Source organism: Sander vitreus, chromosome 15 (genome assembly GCF_031162955.1).
Source record: "Sander vitreus isolate 19-12246 chromosome 15, sanVit1, whole genome shotgun sequence".
Lineage (NCBI taxonomy): Eukaryota > Metazoa > Chordata > Actinopteri > Perciformes > Percidae > Sander > Sander vitreus.
In genome coordinates this window covers 1,063,504-1,082,134 of record NC_135869.1, presented here as the reverse complement: position 1 = coordinate 1,082,134, position 18,631 = coordinate 1,063,504, and the positions used below count along the sequence as shown (strand labels likewise).

Here is an 18,631-nt window from a genome sequence, read left to right as displayed (position 1 = left end):
TGGAAATTCAGCCCACTCTACTCACTAAATGATATACCAACAAGCCCTAGTCAGAGAACAGGAAGCACAGCACCGCCTAGGCCCCCATTATCTAGGCCATCGAGTCCCTCGCCAATACTACCAGGGCTCACTAGGGCGCTGAGCACACTGAATGTACGTCAATGTATGAGCAATGGATCCTCTCCGCCCGTAGGCACCCGTAGGAAGAACAGGGAGAAAACAAACAGGCCGGTAATAGAGTCTGATGAGGAGGATAATGTTCCCCCGTCACATACCCAAAATAGGGGAAGAAGCAAAGGTCGCAGTAGGGAAAGAACACCACCTAGACCGGTACATGAAAGTACCCCAAGACCAAGGGCCGGGACCGACCCAAGGGGCTCCAGACAATGGTTCCCCAATACCAGAAAAGACCCCTAGAGGCAGGCTGGGAAAAATCACCAAACCAATGCCAGATACCAAATACAGCCCAGACAAGTACCCGTGCAGTGAGCCTACCTACCGGACTGAGAACGATTGGTATAACCCTAGACTCTTTGAAGAGGAAGAATATCACTCAGACTGGGAGGAAGAGCATGTCTGCGAGGAAGCTGTCTGGTACCCAGTATCACTGGGAGAAAGGAGGAGTATAGATCAGGCACCCAAGGGATCCGAAGTCTTGGCTTTCCAAGGCATAGGGAAGCCCTGGAAAATGTCATATCTTAGACAGGGATATGACTTTTACAGAGAAGGCTGCATAAGAAGGTCTACAGAAGACAGGTCTATAGAAAGACAGTTTGCAGAACAAAGCCCGCGGGGTAGGTTCGCGAGAGATTCTGGGGGAGATGGAGGAGACGATCCAGATCCGGACCCCTACCGGGGTTCGGGTGGATGGGAACCTCCTAGACCACCTAGAGGTAGAGATAACAGAAGGCGTAGGGAGCAGGGACCTCAGGACAAAGATCCTGAGGAGGTTGATGCCTTCTTCCAACAGCAAGCACTCAGAACGGCAGAAAGGTGGCCCTCCATCCGATCCTCTGGATCAGGAAGGGGGAGCGCCAAAAGCCAATGGGACACACTCTTGGTGGGAGGGTTAGAGCCAGAACAGGAAGATGTCACCTTCCCAATGGGGCAGGTGAGCTTGCAAGATATTGTACCAGCAAGGAAATCAGGACAGAGTGATACAGAATATTTACAACAAGTTAATCTCTGTACAGGATGGGCCTTCTGGTCATCAGAACAGAAAACGCAAAACCTAATCATGTATGATCGCAAGACTCTCATGACAAAAACAAAAAGAACTGATAAAACCACAAACCAGGCCCACCTAAAGGCCAAGGCGCAGAACGCGCACGCGCAATTAACTGGGCAGTCCAATGCTCAGAGCAAGTGCTCCTGTAACAGAGAATGGTGTGCCGAATGCACCCAGAAAAACTTACAAAAAACCCCCTCCGGGAGCACCGAAGAGGCCCGGCGTGACGAACGAAGTGTTCAAAACTCTGACCCCGGAACAAAAAGCTCAGCTAGTTCAGGACAGGAAGGACTGGAACGCAAAGTGGGGCAGCCAACAATCTTAGAACTCCTAAACCAAGTAGCTTTTGAGGAGCAGGGTGAGTTAAAAGCTAAATGGAAAGGGGAAGTATATACAGTAGATACCGGAGCCACAATGTCCACCAGTAGAGTAGCATCACCCACCGGAGACCAGATCTCTGCGGTCATGGCAGATGGGAGTTTAGTACCTATGAAACTATGATGGTTCAAGGGTACTCATGGGCTCTATGAACCTCAGGGGATTGCAAGACTTAGAGAAGGCAGAGAAGGTCAGGTGGTTGAAGGAGATAAATAACGAACAACAGATGGAAAGAATACTCAGCGAGACTGAGATAACAGACAAAATCAGGCTAGAAGAGATCCTCAGGAAAGGAAAATACTCTGAGTTCAAGAGACTGTGGATTAGTGGATATGGAACACTACCAGATCAAAGGGGCGTCACTAGGAAAAGTGAAACAATATCCTGTGAAACCTGAAGGTGCCAAGGAAATCCAGGTAACTATTGATGAAAGTGAGTTCTAGTGATAGAGCCAGAACCTCCGTGTCTCACACCCATTCAGGCAGTAGATAAAAAGGATGGGGGATTCAGATTACATAATCTTAAAGAATTAAATGATCGGACTCAAAAGAATCAAAGAATGATGTTGAACCCCCAGAAAATCATCAGGGAGGCCAATAAGGCAAAACTGTACCCCACCATTGACCTAGCCAGGGCCTAGGGTTCTGGTCTATACCCATATCTGACGGATCCAGTATGAAAACATGCTTCCAGCTAAACAAAACAGCGTACCGGTGGACAAGGTTACCGCAGGGATTTTGTAACAGTCCTAATGTTTTCCAAGAGACAGTGGAAAAGGTCCTAGAAGGGCTGAAAGTTGATGTATATATTGATGATGTCCTCATCGCTACTGAGACAGAGGAAGAACATTTGAGTTTGCTAAAAGAGGTTATCAACCGTTTGAAAGCCGCTGGATTCAAGATTGGGATGAAAAAATGTGAGATAGGTAGATCAAAGGTGAAGTATCTTGGCTTCATGATAAGCACAGAAGGGAGGGATATTTCAGACAACTACCTAGATGATCTTAAAATACCCAAAACAGTACTAGAAACAGAACAAGTGCACATATACCACACTATGCAGGAAGGGCAAAAGAGTGCCATGAGTTAAAGAAGGGCCTTAGAACCAGAGATAAGGAAAAAAGACACATGCAAACGCATGACAGACCTCTCACTGAAGAGGAGCAAGCTAAAGTGCAGAAACTCATAGAGTATTGCAAAGAGAAGCAGGAAACCCTAAAACATGTGACACCCAATGCCCCGATCAGAGTCCTTGTATCTGTGGACGATGTGGGAGGAAACGTGAAAGTGGTCCAGGGCAAGGAAACCTGCCTCAACCTTTCTGCCTCCTGGAGGCCCATAGAGAAAAGATTCTTGAACGAGGAAAGGGAGCTATGGATAGTCGTGGTCAAGATCTGAAACACAAGGAAGAATGGATGGCGATCAGCCAACTCATGAAAACGTTCCTTCTGTCAGTCCAACATGTAAAGAGCCACACTGGCCAAACAGATAGGGTACATGTAGGGAATGCAGAGGTAGATAATCTTGTTCAGGCCAGATCATCCCTCTATAACCATTTCACCATTCTACCAGAGCAATGGAGGAATGAAGAGGGAATGTTTGAGCTGCCAGACCAGGAAGCCCCGTGCTATGTGAAAGAGTTGCATGGTGCGTTAGGTCACGTAGGTGAAGAAAGAATGAGGAGATGGTGTCAGAAAGCTGAAATAAAAATACCCAGGCTCAGGGAGTTGATGCACGTTGCGTGTTGCGAAGAATGCGTGAAAAAAGGGGGTAGGAAAAAGACTCCGTACCAAGACCAAGAGATAAAAACCAAACACCCGGGGGAACATTTTAGCATGGATATTATAATGTTAACCAAGGGTGGGAAATGCGGTCTCAAACAGTTTCTAGTCATAGTGGACAATGCAGGAGGAGACACGCAAGTGTTCCCTCTTAAAAGAGCAACAGGTAATGTTGTAGCACATAGGCTAGCCGATTGGCTACCTAAACGGAAACCGAAAACCATTAGAATGGATAATGGGTCTCATTTAAAAAAATGAGCAGGTTAGGGAATTACTGGAGAGCCAGGGCATCCGGGTAATATATTCTACACCTTACATCAGCCATACCAATGGGGTGGCTGAGAGGGCTGTGAGGGAAGTAAAGGGACTCATTCTAACAACCCTTAAAGAGGAATGGGACACTCCCGCGGGAGTGGCCTATATGAATGAAGCATTAAGCCAGGGTAACTTGGCAGAGTACAAACCAAAACAAGTAACCGATGTCTCTCCTGCCTTTCAGGACGGACACGAGGTCTGGATATACTCGGATTACATGAAGACAGAGGCAGGAGTTAAATCAAAACTCTACTCCTACTGCCGAGAGGGATTCAGATTCCGTAATGGAACTGTAGTATGTAATTACATTACCTTCAGAACTAGGACAGAATGGACAATAAAAACAGATTTCACCACCGGATTGGTGGTTTCACAAACCCCAGACATACAAGATGTGGTGCAAGCCCTGCTTTGGCCAGCTGTGACGAGTCCTAGAATGTTAGGAACCCTAGCCCACCTAGGAAGATTAGAATATTTCTGCAACAAAAAACAAAGGGAGAGTTAGAAAAGGTACCCGGTCAGGCAGCGTTTTGGGGCGATATCTATGTTCCAGCGGCAAAACATGGATGGAGAGGAAGATTGGTTGAGGCCCCAGACAAAAAAATCTGACCAGTCCAATCCGACCAGTGTGTACCCCCGATTTACACTGAAAATATACCTAGGGACCCAGGAGGAATAGCCACAAGAAGTTGGAATAGGGCTATGGCTGGTGGGGATAACCTGATCAAAGCTATAGTCACAGATGTAGTGGTGTCATTTCCAACGAATGTTAGAAGGGCTGCGGAGGTAACAGTGACCCAACCTAGGGGCAATGGAGAACGGAACAAATCAGACCAATTTTTCCAGAGGATTGGAGGAGGATTTAAAGATGCTGTCCAGGGTATGTTTTTATACCTCTTACCCACTAATTTGTCTATTGTTGTTGGTAGGACTATCAGTGGGGAAAACCTGGCGCAAGATGATACTGATATGGGTTTTAGTTATTAGCCTTGAAGTTTTGACATTCATTACAGTTAAGAACCCAGAATAAGCGCTTCTATAGGATACGCGATTTTGGTGGCTACTCCAGTTAAGTTGCCTGGCTGGGCGGTGGCCACCTGGATGGGGTATGCTTTGATTTTAATAGCCAAAATAACAGAGGTTTTTTACCCAGCCTCAAGTTATGTCTACCTGGCAGGCATTCTGACCGGAATCTGTAGTTATTTTATGTGGGTTCTTGTCACAATCAAAAACGTCAGGATCAAGAAGATAATAGGGAAGATATTTGTTAAAATACTCTCTGTCGTTTTCACCCAGGAAATACTGGGGTTGATTTTACCTGTGTACAAAGGAGTGCCAGGACTGATGTATGCCATTTTTGTTAATGGAAGGGTCTGAGGCAACAAACATCTCCATAGCCTGGTCAATATACAACCAGATACCTCAAGACCAGCAGGGATGGTTAGACCAATGTCTCACTTAGTCAGTGAGCAGAAAAGAGTAGTAGTGTAAGATAATAGGATTGTGTCCCTTCTGTTTCCTACCCAGTCTGAACCGGGTGAGGGAGCTGAATGGATATTTTTTCACACACATCCATCCATCCATCTTCATCCGCTTATCTGGAGCGCAGGGGTAGCAGCTCCAGCAGGGGACCCCAAACTTCCCTTTCCCGGGCCACATTAACCAGCTCCGACTGGGGGATCCCGAGGCGTTCCCAGGCCAGGTTAGAGATATAATCCCTCCACCTAGTCCTGGGTCTTCCCCGAGGCCTCCTCCCAGCTGGACGTGCCTGGAACACCTCCCTAGGGAGGCGCCCAGGGGGCATCCTTACCAGATGCCCGAACCACCTCAACTGGCTCCTTTCGACGCAAAGGAGCAGCAGCTCTACTCCGAGCTCCTCACGGATAACTGAGCTTCTCACCCTATCTCTAAGGGAGACGCCAGCTACCCTCCTGAGGAAACCCATTTTGGCCGCTTGTACCCTGGATCTTGTTCTTTCGGTCATGACCCAGCCTTCATGACCATAGGTGAGGGTAGGAACAAAAACTGACTGGTAGATTGAGAGCTTTGCCTTCTGGCTCAGCTCTCTTTTTCATCTAACGGTGCGATAAATTGCATGTAATACCGCACCTGCTGCGCCGATTCTCCGACCAATCTCCCGCTCCATTGTCCCCTCACTCGCGAACAAGACCCCAAGGTACTTGAACTCCTTCACTTGGGGTAAGGACTCATTCCCTACCTGGAGAAGGCACTCCATCGGTTTCCTGCTGAGAACCATGGCCTCCGATTTAGAGGTGCTGATCCTCATCCCAGCCGCTTCACACTCGGCTGCGAACCGATCCAGTGAGTGCTGAAGGTCACAGGCCGATGATGCCATCAGGACCACATCATCTGCAAAAAGCAGCGATGAGATCCCCAGCCCACCGAACTGCAACCCCTCTCCCCCCCGACTAAGCCTCGATATCCTGTCCATAAATACTACAAACAGGATTGGTGACAAAGCGCAGCCCTGGCGGAGGCCAACTCTCACCTGAAACGAGTCCGACTTACTGCCGAGAACCCGGACACAGCTCTCGCTTTGGTCGTACAGAGATTGGATGGCACTGAGAAGGGACCCCCTCACCCTGTACTCCCGCAGCACCTCCCACAGTATCTCCCAGGGCACCCGGTCATACGCCTTCTCCAGATCCACAAAACACATGTAGACTGGTTGGGCATACTCCCAGGCTCCTTCCAGGATCCTTGCAAGAGTAAAGATTTGGTCCGTTGTTCCACGACCAGGACGGAATCCGAATTTTTTCCCACCCACACTGGGCAATTAGGATCAATGAATGACAGGAAAATCACCAGTCACGGGATATTTACATGTAAACACGTACTACCCGAGATCAGCAACCAGTGACGGTAAAGCTGGAAACACCGAGAATAACTTGCTGCTCATCAACATCGAAGAACTGGACCTCAACGAAGGAGGGGGAATCGAATCAAGGATCCTTGGTTACAGAAGCTCCATCCTCGATTGGCCACCAGGGCATGTCTTCCAACAACCCGACTCCGGCAGACAAGGAGATGGGGAGCCGCCCTGTGAGACTCCAAGGTACGCGGACTCCTCCCCCCAACGCACACATACCATGGTTACCAACCCATGGTGGTGGAAGACACCAATGGAGAGGGTAGTGGAGGAAGTGGTGCAGGTCAGGCCGGAGCTGGACACTGATACCAGCATGCCAATCTACATCCCAGACCTTCGCGGATGATATTGGCATGTGGCCCGAGATCCTGCGTCAGGAGCCTGGAAGGGCAAGGAGGCGGAAGAAGGGGAAGAAAACGAAGAAGAGGGGTGTTGGGGCGACTGGAGAGCCACTGCAAACAGGGTCCGGCGGAACTGGTCAAGAATCCACTCAGGCGCTGGCCCGGGACCCCCAGTCCGCCACGGACCCGGTAGCAGATGAGATGGCTATGGAACAGGAGACCCCGACTCCTGCACCGCATTCCCCGCCCCTGCCTGCTATTCCCAAGGGCCTTCCTCTACCCATCCTCCCTGCAAATCCACCACTGCATGCTGCTACTGGTGACCAGGTGGTGCCTGCTACTGTCGAATGTCCTGAGGTCGGCGCACATGCCAGCTTGCGCGTTAAGAAGCGGAAGAGCGAGCAGAACCATGTCCGCTTCGCCACCCCGGACAGAGTAACCAGAGATACCCAGATGGATCCAGTTTCAATCTCTGCTTATCGTGAATCCCTCTTCAAGATCTACCGGTGAGGGCAAGTGAAAGGACGATGGAAGAGAACCAAATCATCCTCAAGCCACAGGTGATCCAACCTTGTGGAAATACTTCACGCATGTCAAGCCTGGGTGGCTTCGACACCCATGGGTGTTAGCCCCAACCAGGGAGAATATAGAGTCTGTCAGTGGTTCCACTTTTCTGACATCAGTGGATGCTGCCTCCTCCAGAGAAGAAGACGGGTTCATCCCTGTATGCAAGGCTTGGTACGAGTTCCCTGGTACCGACAACCAGCTTCTGGTACTTAGGGACTGTGCCGGGGATGTGCTGGCGATCATTCTGGACCGGAGCAGGCTCTGAATGTTGCATGATTTTGTATTTTCAAAGGAGGATGTTGAACGAAGCGTTCAGATGCAGTTGAAAACCCAAAAACAGCTAAAACATATATTACTGCTTTAAAGAGTGTATTAACCCAAAAACAGCTACGATTATATTTCTACTTATATATATATATATAATCATATTGCAGCTTATAAATGTAATTTTAAGTTTCTTTAGGAATAAGAATCATGCTAGATACTATGTTAGATACAGCCTTATATTTATTTGCTTATACAGCATTATATTCATTTGCTTGGTGTAGATGTGTGTGAAGGCCTGCCTGCAGTTCATGCAGAAAGGAAGTTTGTGTGTTCCTGTAAGAGACTGCATCTGAGACAGGGGAAGAGTTCATGTGGGGTATATCGAGTTCATGTAAGAGTGAAAGGAATAGGGAGTTGAAGTGAAACATATGCACTGATGAAAACTTCACACTGACCTTCACCTGCTAGGAGAAGGGAGTCAAGCTGTCATGTATGATGGAAGAGCATTACCACTCGCTTGTGTTGGTTGTTTCTGTTAGATTGACCAAAGCATAGAATATGATACGTCATCACATGTGAGGCATCCTGTGAGTGTCTGTAATCCTGTAGTTGCATTAAAAAAATTATACCTTATTAGGCCATAAGAGGTGGTAAGACAGCCCCTGATGGTATGATGGGTGTGAACTGGTCAATGTATGTATAAAAAGGTGTAACTCAATGTTAATCCTCTCTCCTCTCTTTTGGGGCATTTTGTACTGAAAGAACCTCCGTACTGGAGCATTAAATTTTTATCCTGTTAGGGACTTAGTGCATTTTTGCTCATTTCTTTTTCTGTTTAGCTTTTTGCCTTTTTTAACTGTCTGCTTTAAGTAAAATAAAAATACCTGAGTTCAAGTTTGAACTAGGGAACAAAACCCGCGTATTTGTCTTTTGTCTCTTTTTCTTCAACCCTGCCAAGCGGTAGGGGAATACCCCTACGGAAGGCAGTTTTGACTCCTCGTTAACCGCTCAGTGAGTTGCAACCCAGCGGGGATCGATTTTTGACAGCAAGCCTCCTCCCAACTCATCGGAAACTGCATTTTTCAGCGGATTTGAACTTTTGGTGATTCCGCGAAGAGCAGCTTTAAACTGTGAGTATTACTGAAAATGATATGATTAAGAAACTTCCCTCGGGCAATACTTTTTCTGTATAGGAGGTTAAAACGCCCCGTGAACAAGGGAATATTTGGGGTGTAAATCAAAGTCTCTTGCCTCGTCTTCGGGTTCCCTGACCCAGGCGAGGGCCCTTTAGTATGGGTGTGTGTGTCTCTATAATAAAACTTAAAACAGGGAAGTGTCTGAAAATAACTCGTTTTGTATAGGCCAAAACATCCGCTCCGCTGACGGTAACTGGAATTAACCATACGGCAGAAGAGGACATAGTAGAGCGAGGGTTATCGAGGGGAAGATATAAGAGGAGTTAGCTTTTAAAATGAAAAGTGATACAAAGTCTCGATAACTGTCACATCGTTTATCACAACCTGCCTCCTTATGCAGAGTTTGGTGCTCTTTGTAACCTCCCATGCTTGTTTCCTTCTGCAACACTTATTGCGGCCACTAGAGGGGGCTGCCTAACAACAAATGTACATCGTTATACAGTAAACAGCTTGCACAATTGCCTTATATGGTCTTTACTGGGTGAGGACAGTCTGATCAGTTGCCTTTATGGCTGTCATTGCTACTGGGTTATACGGCTGATACAGGGTTTGATTGTTTTAATGTTATTGTTGGAGGTTATCTGAGTTTACCTGCCTGTAAAGGTGGAGTGTTGTTGGCCCAAGAATGGTCTGATCATAAAGGATTCTGTGGAAATACTATTAAATCTTCAATTTCGATGTCATATGCCAGCACAAGGTCGAGGGTGTGGTTAAAACAGTGAGTGGCCTTATGCACACTCTGACTGAAACCAATTGAATTTAGTAGTGAGTTGAAAGCAGTACTAAGGCTATCGTTGTCAACGTCCACATGGATATTAAAATTACCTACAATAAGTACCGTCTGATATAAGGACTACACATGATAAAAAACTCTGAGAATTCAGAAAAAAATTCAGAATACGGACCTGGAGCTCGGTAAACAACAACAAATATAATTGGCTGTAATGTTGTCCATGTTGGATGTAGAAGATTAAGAACAAGGCTTTCAAACGAGTTATAATTTAGTTTAGGTTTAGGATTAATTAACAGGATTGAATGAAAGATGGCTGCAACTCCCCCTCCTCTGGCTGAGGAGGGGGAGTTGCAGCCATCTTTCATTTGAGTATTAATATGACTGGGAGGAGTGGCTTCATTTAGACTAACATATTCTTCATGACACAGCCATGTTTCGGTAAGACATAATAGATCAATTTGATTATCTGGTATCAAATCGTTTACTAGTACTACTTTAGAAGACAGCGATCTAATATTTAATAGTCCACATCTAATTTTCCTATTCTCTTCTATCATTGCAGTGGTTGTTTTAATTCCAATTAGGTTGTTAAGTATAGCTCCTCTTTTGTTTACCTTTGATTTAACTGATCTGCGACGGTGGAACAGACACTGTGGTTATGGGACTATGAGTGGGCGACTGCTCCAATGGAAGCACAGAGAAGCACATAGCACTGCACCTCTAATTACTGTTGTCATGGTTTATGACCAAAAATAGACTCGGTCAGGTCTTGGTACTTATTGTGCAAAGGAATTCAAATTATAGCCGTTGAATGTGGTTATTATATCATGGCTAAGAACCAATTAGATTGCTTGATTTGAGTTCCCCGTTTTATAAACTAGAGTAGATCAAACGATAGTTCCCATCATCAGCACAATAACACACATGTTGTTACGATCCGCCTGAGCCATTGAGGTCAGCAGGTGGATACAGGAGACGGATCTGACAGTTAAAAACCAGCTGCTTCCAGTCGGTAATATTGACATTAATCTGAATGAAGACAAAGTCTGGAGGGTTACATGTCTTTATTTTTGGTTTAAGTATTAAGTATTTTGAAAATCAGACACAATGAAAAACAACAAGATCATATTTTATGTCATTATCATATGAAATCAGAACAGTAACACATTATGTCCACAGGATCAGGCTGCACCACGACTCCATCAAGGCTCCGTCGTCGTTTTAAGGTTCATTGAAGGTCTTCAGTGGATCGTCTGTATATCACACATTTAAAGTATATAGTTCAGAGTTTTACACACTGTTCTTGGTTTACATGCACATTGAATACAAGTTTGCAGCTTGTTTAGATGTAGAAAGAGATGCTTTGTGGCTGGACTTGAATATGACAGCCCTTTAACTTTCTCTGTAATCAATCATTTTAAATATATCAAAAAACAATATATATTGCGTCGAAAGGAGCCAGTTGAGGTGGTTCGGGCATCTGGTAAGGATGCCCCTGGGCGCCTCCCTAGGGAGGTGTTCCAGGCACGTCCAGCTGGGAGGAGGCCTCGGGGAGACCCAGGACTAGGTGGAGGGATTATATCTCTAACCTGGCCTGGGAACGCTCGGGATCCCCCAGTCGGAGCTGGTTAATGTGGCCCGGGAAAGGGAAGTTTGGGGTCCCCTGCTGGAGCTGCTACCCCTGTGACCCGACCCCGGATAAGCGGATGAAGATGGATGGATGGATGGATGGATGGAAAAACAATATAATTATATTTAAAAGTTTATTATTCCCAGAGTCTGAGGTCATCAGGTAAGATGTTGTTAGTGGTCCCCTGCACTCATTTTAAAGCCAGATGGGATCGATCTTTTCAGGCAGTGGCACCCAGGATGTGGAACGCACTGCTGCTCTCTTTGCGTTGTTCAAACTCTGTAGATTCTTTTAAAAAGCATTTGAAAACTTTTCAAACAGCCTTTTAGTTAGACAAGGGCTTTCATGGCTGTCTGATTTTATGTACCTATGTTTTCCTTTGTATTCTTATGTCTTCTATTTATCGTATTCCAATTTATTGTAAAGCACTTTGTGATTTTATCTGTGTAAAGTGCTATATAAACAAACTTTACTTACTCATTAGATCACTGTCATCTGGATTATGACGTGCTGATCAGCTAACAAAATATGATTATTGACTGAAAGGCTCATCACTGTTGGTATGATCGAACACCAAAATGATGTAATCCTGGCTAACTTTTAAAAATACAAACTGCACAGAATTTTTTTCTCCCTCTCTAACAAATCATATTTGCCCAAGCATCAGACATTGATTGGCCATACACGCTAATTAAATAACAGCCAACAGGACATTGTCGAAATTTGGCTCAAACCCTGAAACTGAAATATTAAACGTCTTCAAATCAGATTTTTGACACAGGGCCCCTTCACGAGAAGTGCTCATGTTATGCTCATTTTCAGGTTCATAATTGTATTAAGAGGCTATATCAGAATAGGTTTACATGGTGTAATTTAAAAAAATATTCCATATTTTTTGTTGTACTAAACATTGCTGCAGATCCTCTTTTCACCCTGTGTGTTGAGCTCTCTGTTTTAGCTACAGAGTGTGGCATCTCACTTCTGTTCCATCTTTGTTGGGAATCGCATATGCGCAGTAGCTAGGTAAGGACTACTAGCCAATCAGAAGCAGAGTATGAGGGCGTGTCCTGACAGTAGCTAGGTAAGGACTACTAGCCAGTCAGAAGCAGAGTATGAGGGTGTGCCCTGACAGTACCTAGGTAAGGACTACTAGCCAGTCAGAAGCAGAGTATGAGGGCGTGTCCTGACAGTAGCTAGGTAAGGACTACTAGCCAGTCAGAAGCAGAGTATGAGGGTGTGCCCTGACAGTACCTAGGTAAGGACTACTAGCCAGTCAGAAGAAGAATATGAGGGCGTGCTATGCTAGCAGCTAGGTGAGCATTATAACGTGTGTTACAGAGTGACCACGTTTGTCTCTGAAGTAAAGGCTGGACTACAACAGAGCTGTTTGGAGCAGTTTGTGAACAGTGTTTTCTGTTGGAGATGGTAAGACCCTTTGGGGGGGACTTTGGGCTTTTTCACTTTGTAAACCTATAACATGCACAAAAAAAGATATATAACACAATAAAGGAAAAGGTAAAAGCATATGAGCACTTTAAGATTGGGTAAAAATGCAGGGGAAACATCAGGCCCAGAGTATTCCAGTTTGTATTTGTGCTTTGTTTTATATCAGCAAACACATTTATGATCAATCAAATTACCACAAAGTAAAAAACCCTGGAGCCTTAGAGGCCACTGAGGTTCTGGGTTAGCCATGAACGTAATAACACAAATTGTGAGAATTAATCGAATGATTGGATTACCCGAAAGACATGCCGAAGGGCTAAAGGGCTCAGGGGCCACAGCCTATTATTATTGTTATTGACATTTCTTGTTGAACAGTCAAATGTTTGTTTAAAGCTGCAGAAATAACTTGAACATTGAAGTAGGGATGTCAGTTTTGTTTTGTGCCCCCAATTTGGATCAGATTTTTTTTAACATTGACTATATCAGTAATAAAAGAGCATCTCTTTCCACATAAACCAGCTGCACACCTTCTCCACATACCAGTTACATTCAACAAAGCAATTACATATGTTTAACAGCTGAATATATAATAATACAAATAAAACAAAGAGTCACATTTTCCTTTGTAATTTCCTCCAATATTTTGCACAGTATTTAGGGTAGGGAGGGAGTGAATTTACTAAAATGTGTAACATAATTATTACAACATAGAAAGGAAAAACACTGGAGCAGGATTTCTCACAACCTGGCAACCCTACTGTTGTCCCTATTAGTGACACAAAACGCATCTACAACACATTAACTATTAAAGCTGTTAGTTACAACTGATGAACTCTTTATGAAGGCTGTCGTATTAGAAAAGTGTTGAGTATAGTATCTGAAAGACGACTGTCAGTGTGGAAATTATTATTCACTTACTCGTTGGGGATGACGAGGTCAGAGCCCAAACGCTGTGTGTATTCTACATTCATCTAAACTGGGTGATATTATTTATTATTCCAGAAACCTAAAAGGTTTAGGTCAGCCCACAACCAATCACCAGCAAACACGGCTAACTCACCTACTGTGAGAATGGCCCTTGTTTATTAAACATAGGCTACTTTGAATTAAAAGGCATTAAAACAAAACAGAAATAACTAAATATACAAACAGCACCACCATCATTTCCCCCTTTACAGTATTTTCATTTGTAAGGATTTGTCTGATCAGCTTAAACAAGACAACCTGTTTTGCTGCATTTGCCAATTTTTTTGGCGTGTATCACTATACCTGCCAGTGCAGCGCACAGTAGTCCACCCCCTACGGCTCCTAGTGTCGCTCCTATGGTAGACGTCATCTGACCCTCACCAGTAAGATACCCAAACAGACATCCAACACCCATACCAGAAAGAACTGCAGTTTTAGCAACTAGCTTGGATTGTATTCTTCCTTCTGGGGCCTGTTGTACCTTTGTTAAGGCAGTTTCAGCCTCTTGGAGCATCTCAGCGGTGTAGTATCTTCCTTCTGCTTCCTGAACCTTATCGTTGATCTTCTTCAGTAGCTCAGGGACCTGTTCAGGACGTTTGTCAAAAACATGGTATCCATATTCGCAACTGTTGATTAGGTTGTGGAGATTTTCATTGTGAATAATAAAGTCCTCTATGGTATTTTTCAGCTCTTCTCCATAGTTGAACAACACCATAGTGTAATCCATTGTGTTTTGGCCAAAAGTATCGCGGATGATTTTTACCATCTTTACCTCTTTTTTTGTGTATTTATCTTCCACACTCAGCACAATCAGGAACACATGAGGACCAGGTTTGGCAAGATTGATGGATTTCTTGATCTTTCTCACAATCTCCTCTTCTGTTTGGTCAATGCTTAACAGACCAGGAGTATCAACAACAACCACTTTTTGGTTGTTAATATTCCTCATTTTCTTCTGGCACTTCTGTGTGACAGTAGATAGACCGGGCTTTGAGAGGAACAGGTCATCGCCCAGGCCCAGGATGGTGTTTCCTGAAAAACTCTTCCCAACTCTGACCATTCCAAGCAGGACGATCCTCAGCTCTGGCATTTCACCTGCTGGAAAATTTTAGAGATGTTAGTATAGTAAGAATCGCCTCTGTCATGATGTTATGTCAAACACTCAAATCTACAACAATATATGAGATTGTGAGTCAGATGTTGACATTAAGATCGATTCCACTATCATGTCTCTATGGTAAGCCAATTTTGCCAATGGTGAAGTCATACCCCACCCTACTGTGCCTCTGATAGCTAGTATTGGTTGCCTTTGTTGGTTAGGTTGGTTACTCTGGTTAGTTTTAGAAGAGGATTGGGATTGGTTAGTATAGGAATACCAGGGTAAGCTGATCAAAGGCAGAGTAGGACATGCCTTCGCTATCCTAGGAAAAATGAAAGATTGTGTACAGTAAATATGAAGCTGCAAGCGGCCTGTTAGCCTAATGTGGGAACCTAACCATGTGGACTTTTTAAACAAAGAGAAAACTGCAAACATGTGGCCTCCCCTTTCAAAGGAATTGCAGAGACAGCCTGGACAACCAACAGGCTCCAAAAACTCCAGATGTTGAAGGTCTCACCTACACTGAGTGTTACTTTTAGGTTTGAATTTGTGATCCTGGCTTCCCATTGAACGAGACTCATGGAAACTGCAGGGAGTCCCTGTGATGTCACCCAGCAGATAAAATCAGGCGCAGGTTAACCCACCCTTTCAGTACAACGAAAGACGCTAAAGTTAGCAGTTCTTCACCTTGCTGGACACGTTTTGTGTTCATTGTTACAGATTTTTGATCCTAAGAAATCGCTGTGCAACCAGCCTAGGGATGTTAACAATTAACCATTCATCCCTCAATCTGAGGTTTGACTATCTATTAGATCAGCACCTCTAAACCTGAGGCCATGGTTCTCAGCAGGAAATCGATGGAGGTCAAGTACCTCGGGGTCTTGTTCGACAATGGAGCGGGAGATTGGCCGGAGAATCGGAGCAGTGGTATTAAATACACTTTACCGCACCGTTTACCCCCAATTTTCATTTCTACCCTAACCTATGGTCATGAAGGCTGGGTAATGACCAAAAGAACTAGATCCCCGGTACAAGCGGCTGAATTGGGTTTTCTCAGGAGGGTGGCTGCTGTTTCCCTTAGAGATAGGTTGAGAAGCTCAGTCATCAATGAGGAACTCGGAGAAGAGCTGTGCGTGGAAAGCAGGCCTCTGGTGAGGATGGCCTGCCACATCCAGCTGGGAGGATACCTCAGGGAAGACCCAGGTCAGAGTGGTTTAATTTGGTAAAGTTTGGGGTCCCCTGCTAAAGTCACTGCCCCGCGACTCGACACTGGATAAGCGGGTGAAAATGAGTGAGTGATGAGTGATTACTCGGTAATGCTGGTTACATTTTTACATTTTAAGGAGCAGTTGTCTGTAATTATTTGTGTTTTTTTGAAATAGCCAATGAATTAATATTGCATTTTTAAGAGAACACCTCTCTTTGAGACAAACTAGCACTTTCACTTAAACTTCATTCAGTGCTTACATTTAAAGTGGAAGTTCAGATCTTCATTTCAAATGACACTTCTTACCTCCTTCAGTATTTCATGTGCTTTAAAAATCTAAACTGCAGATTTTTAAGCAACATGTACATGTAAATTTACAATATTAGTAACTCATTGCCCCTGACAATGTCTGTGCACAACCCAGATGTGTCCGCCCTGGACACCATCTGGCACATGGCGCCTCACACCCCTTGTTTTGCCAAGGAGTGAGAGGTTATATTGGCCGCTAACGATAAAGCCCCACCAATGTAATTATCAGCGGTGGAAGAAGTTATCAGAACACAGTCTAATGTCCCCAAACGTTTGGGGGAGCCCAGTATTTATGTTAAAGGCAGGGTTGGTAATGTGGAAAAGCTAGCAAGATTTGAAAGTAGTATCCCCTCGGGGCTCCGGCTAACCCCTCCCCCTGCCCTTGGGGCTCCGCCTTTTTTTCAGTAATTCTGGACTACACCCCAGATATAAGCCACACAGAACAGTTGTCAGTGGTCACTGGTCATTAGAGTGGTGTCACTGATGGAGAAGCCCCATATCAGGGAACATTTTATGGGATTTTTTGGAGGCAGAGGAGTCCACAGGCCAGCACTTGTCAAAGGGGTTCTCGCCCAGGGTGTAATTCAATGTAGAACCGCCACTGCCCGTGATTACTATTAACAGTAAAGAACAATCCTCCCATTTTAAAAAAGTGTAAAGAATCCAAACAGTTGTGTGTGTTAATGGTCTAATCATTTCAATAAAACATCAGATTTTATAAACTACATGTGTTTTGTGTGCAGGAATCTTAATGTGTAAAGTAACTAGAAACTAAAGCTGTCAGATGAATGTAGTGGAGTAAAAAGTACAATATTTCTCTCTGAAATGTAGCGGAGTAGAAGTAGAAAGTGGCATGAAAAGAAAGACTCAAGTAAAGTACAAGTACCTCAACATTTAGACTGAAGTACAGTACTGGAGTAAATGTACTTAGATACTTTCCACCGCTGGTAATAATGTGTCTTTACTCTGAACAATTCATCCAAATGAGGATTTCCACAACAGTTAAAAAAAACATGGCCTATAAAGTAATTTAAGAATATTTTTTGTATTCTTTGTGCACGGAAAATATATAAATAATTTATATATACATGCTTTACAGAGTATTAACCATCAACAAGGTATTATAAACACCAGTTGCAACTTTATAAGTCATCCAAATGTTTATGATTTATTTCTTAATTATTAACAAACACTTCATATAATATAAAAAAATAAGTGTGAAACAATAAACTGTCAAAACAACAAATTATAGCATAACTAATAATGAGTAAACATTATTTTAACATTAAAATAACTTAACTTCTTCTTAACTAAGTTCAACTTACGATCAATTTAGCATTTATTAGTGATGGTTATGATAGTCTTACCAAATATAAAAAAAACAAATACAAGAGTTAAAGAAAAGTATCTGCAAACATCCAACTAACTAACCACTAACTAAAAAATTTAGATATTGTCTCTAAAATGCTGCTTAATCCAGTTGTGTGCAGATAATAAAACTCTCCACTGCAGATAGATACACTACCAAACATCTCTGAACTTAACAAAAACTCAACATTTCAGTTTTTATATTTAATGAATATTGAAAGATAGTTCAGTCCAAATTAGTTCAAAGTTGTCTCAAAACATAATTGATCCCCCAAAGACAGGTTAAAAAAAGAGCTGTAAATGAGTTGCTGGTTTATATTTAAGAAAACAAATATTGTTCCATATATGAAACCCCAGACACTAAAATGAGCTGTAGTACTGTAGAATAAATATATTTACCAGGCAGAAGACTGTCCACTTCTTGCTTGGAAGAGCAGCTCATTTTTAAAGTCTTGTCTATGTGGATGTCTTGTTCTGAGTATTTTAAGTTCCATCTCATCATTTTATAATATAGCCTGCTTCTAGTTCCCTCCCTTGAAAGACACATCACCTGAGCTGGCCAATCACAAAATCGAATTGTGGCTGAAAGTAACAAATCAGGAGGCTCAGCTGAAGTTTACTTCCACAAGTCTACTTATTTGCCAATGTTAATCGGTTTCTTTTAGATTAATTCATAAAAGAAAATAATTCAGAAATCCCCACAATAAAACACAATCCATGAGAGACAGTTTAAGAAATTGAAAGAAACAGAAATTTTTCGGAGTGTTATTATTCACTGAGATGTTCAGATTGATACCACTCTCATGTCTGTACAGTAAATATGAAGTTGCAGCTGGTACGATTAGCTTAGCTTAAAGGCTGAAAACAGAGGGAATAGCAAATCTGGCTCTGTCCAAAGGTAATAAAATCCA

The 18,631-nt window shown here is 43.7% G+C and overlaps 1 protein-coding gene across 1 annotated transcript; it reads right to left on the bottom strand.

Annotated features, from left to right (window-relative positions):
- Positions 1–10,742: 10,742 nt before the first annotated feature.
- On the bottom strand, positions 10,743–18,193 carry LOC144530396 (GTPase IMAP family member 9-like). The gene is made up of 3 exons (XM_078269962.1): positions 18,120–18,193; positions 14,219–14,835; positions 10,743–10,948 (listed from the first exon to the last, which is right to left on the bottom strand). The coding sequence occupies exons 1-3, from the start codon at positions 18,160–18,162 to the stop codon at positions 10,937–10,939; spliced, it is 672 nt and encodes a 223-aa protein (XP_078126088.1). The 5' UTR covers positions 18,163–18,193; the 3' UTR covers positions 10,743–10,936.
- Between the last annotated feature and the right edge of the window lie 438 nt (positions 18,194–18,631).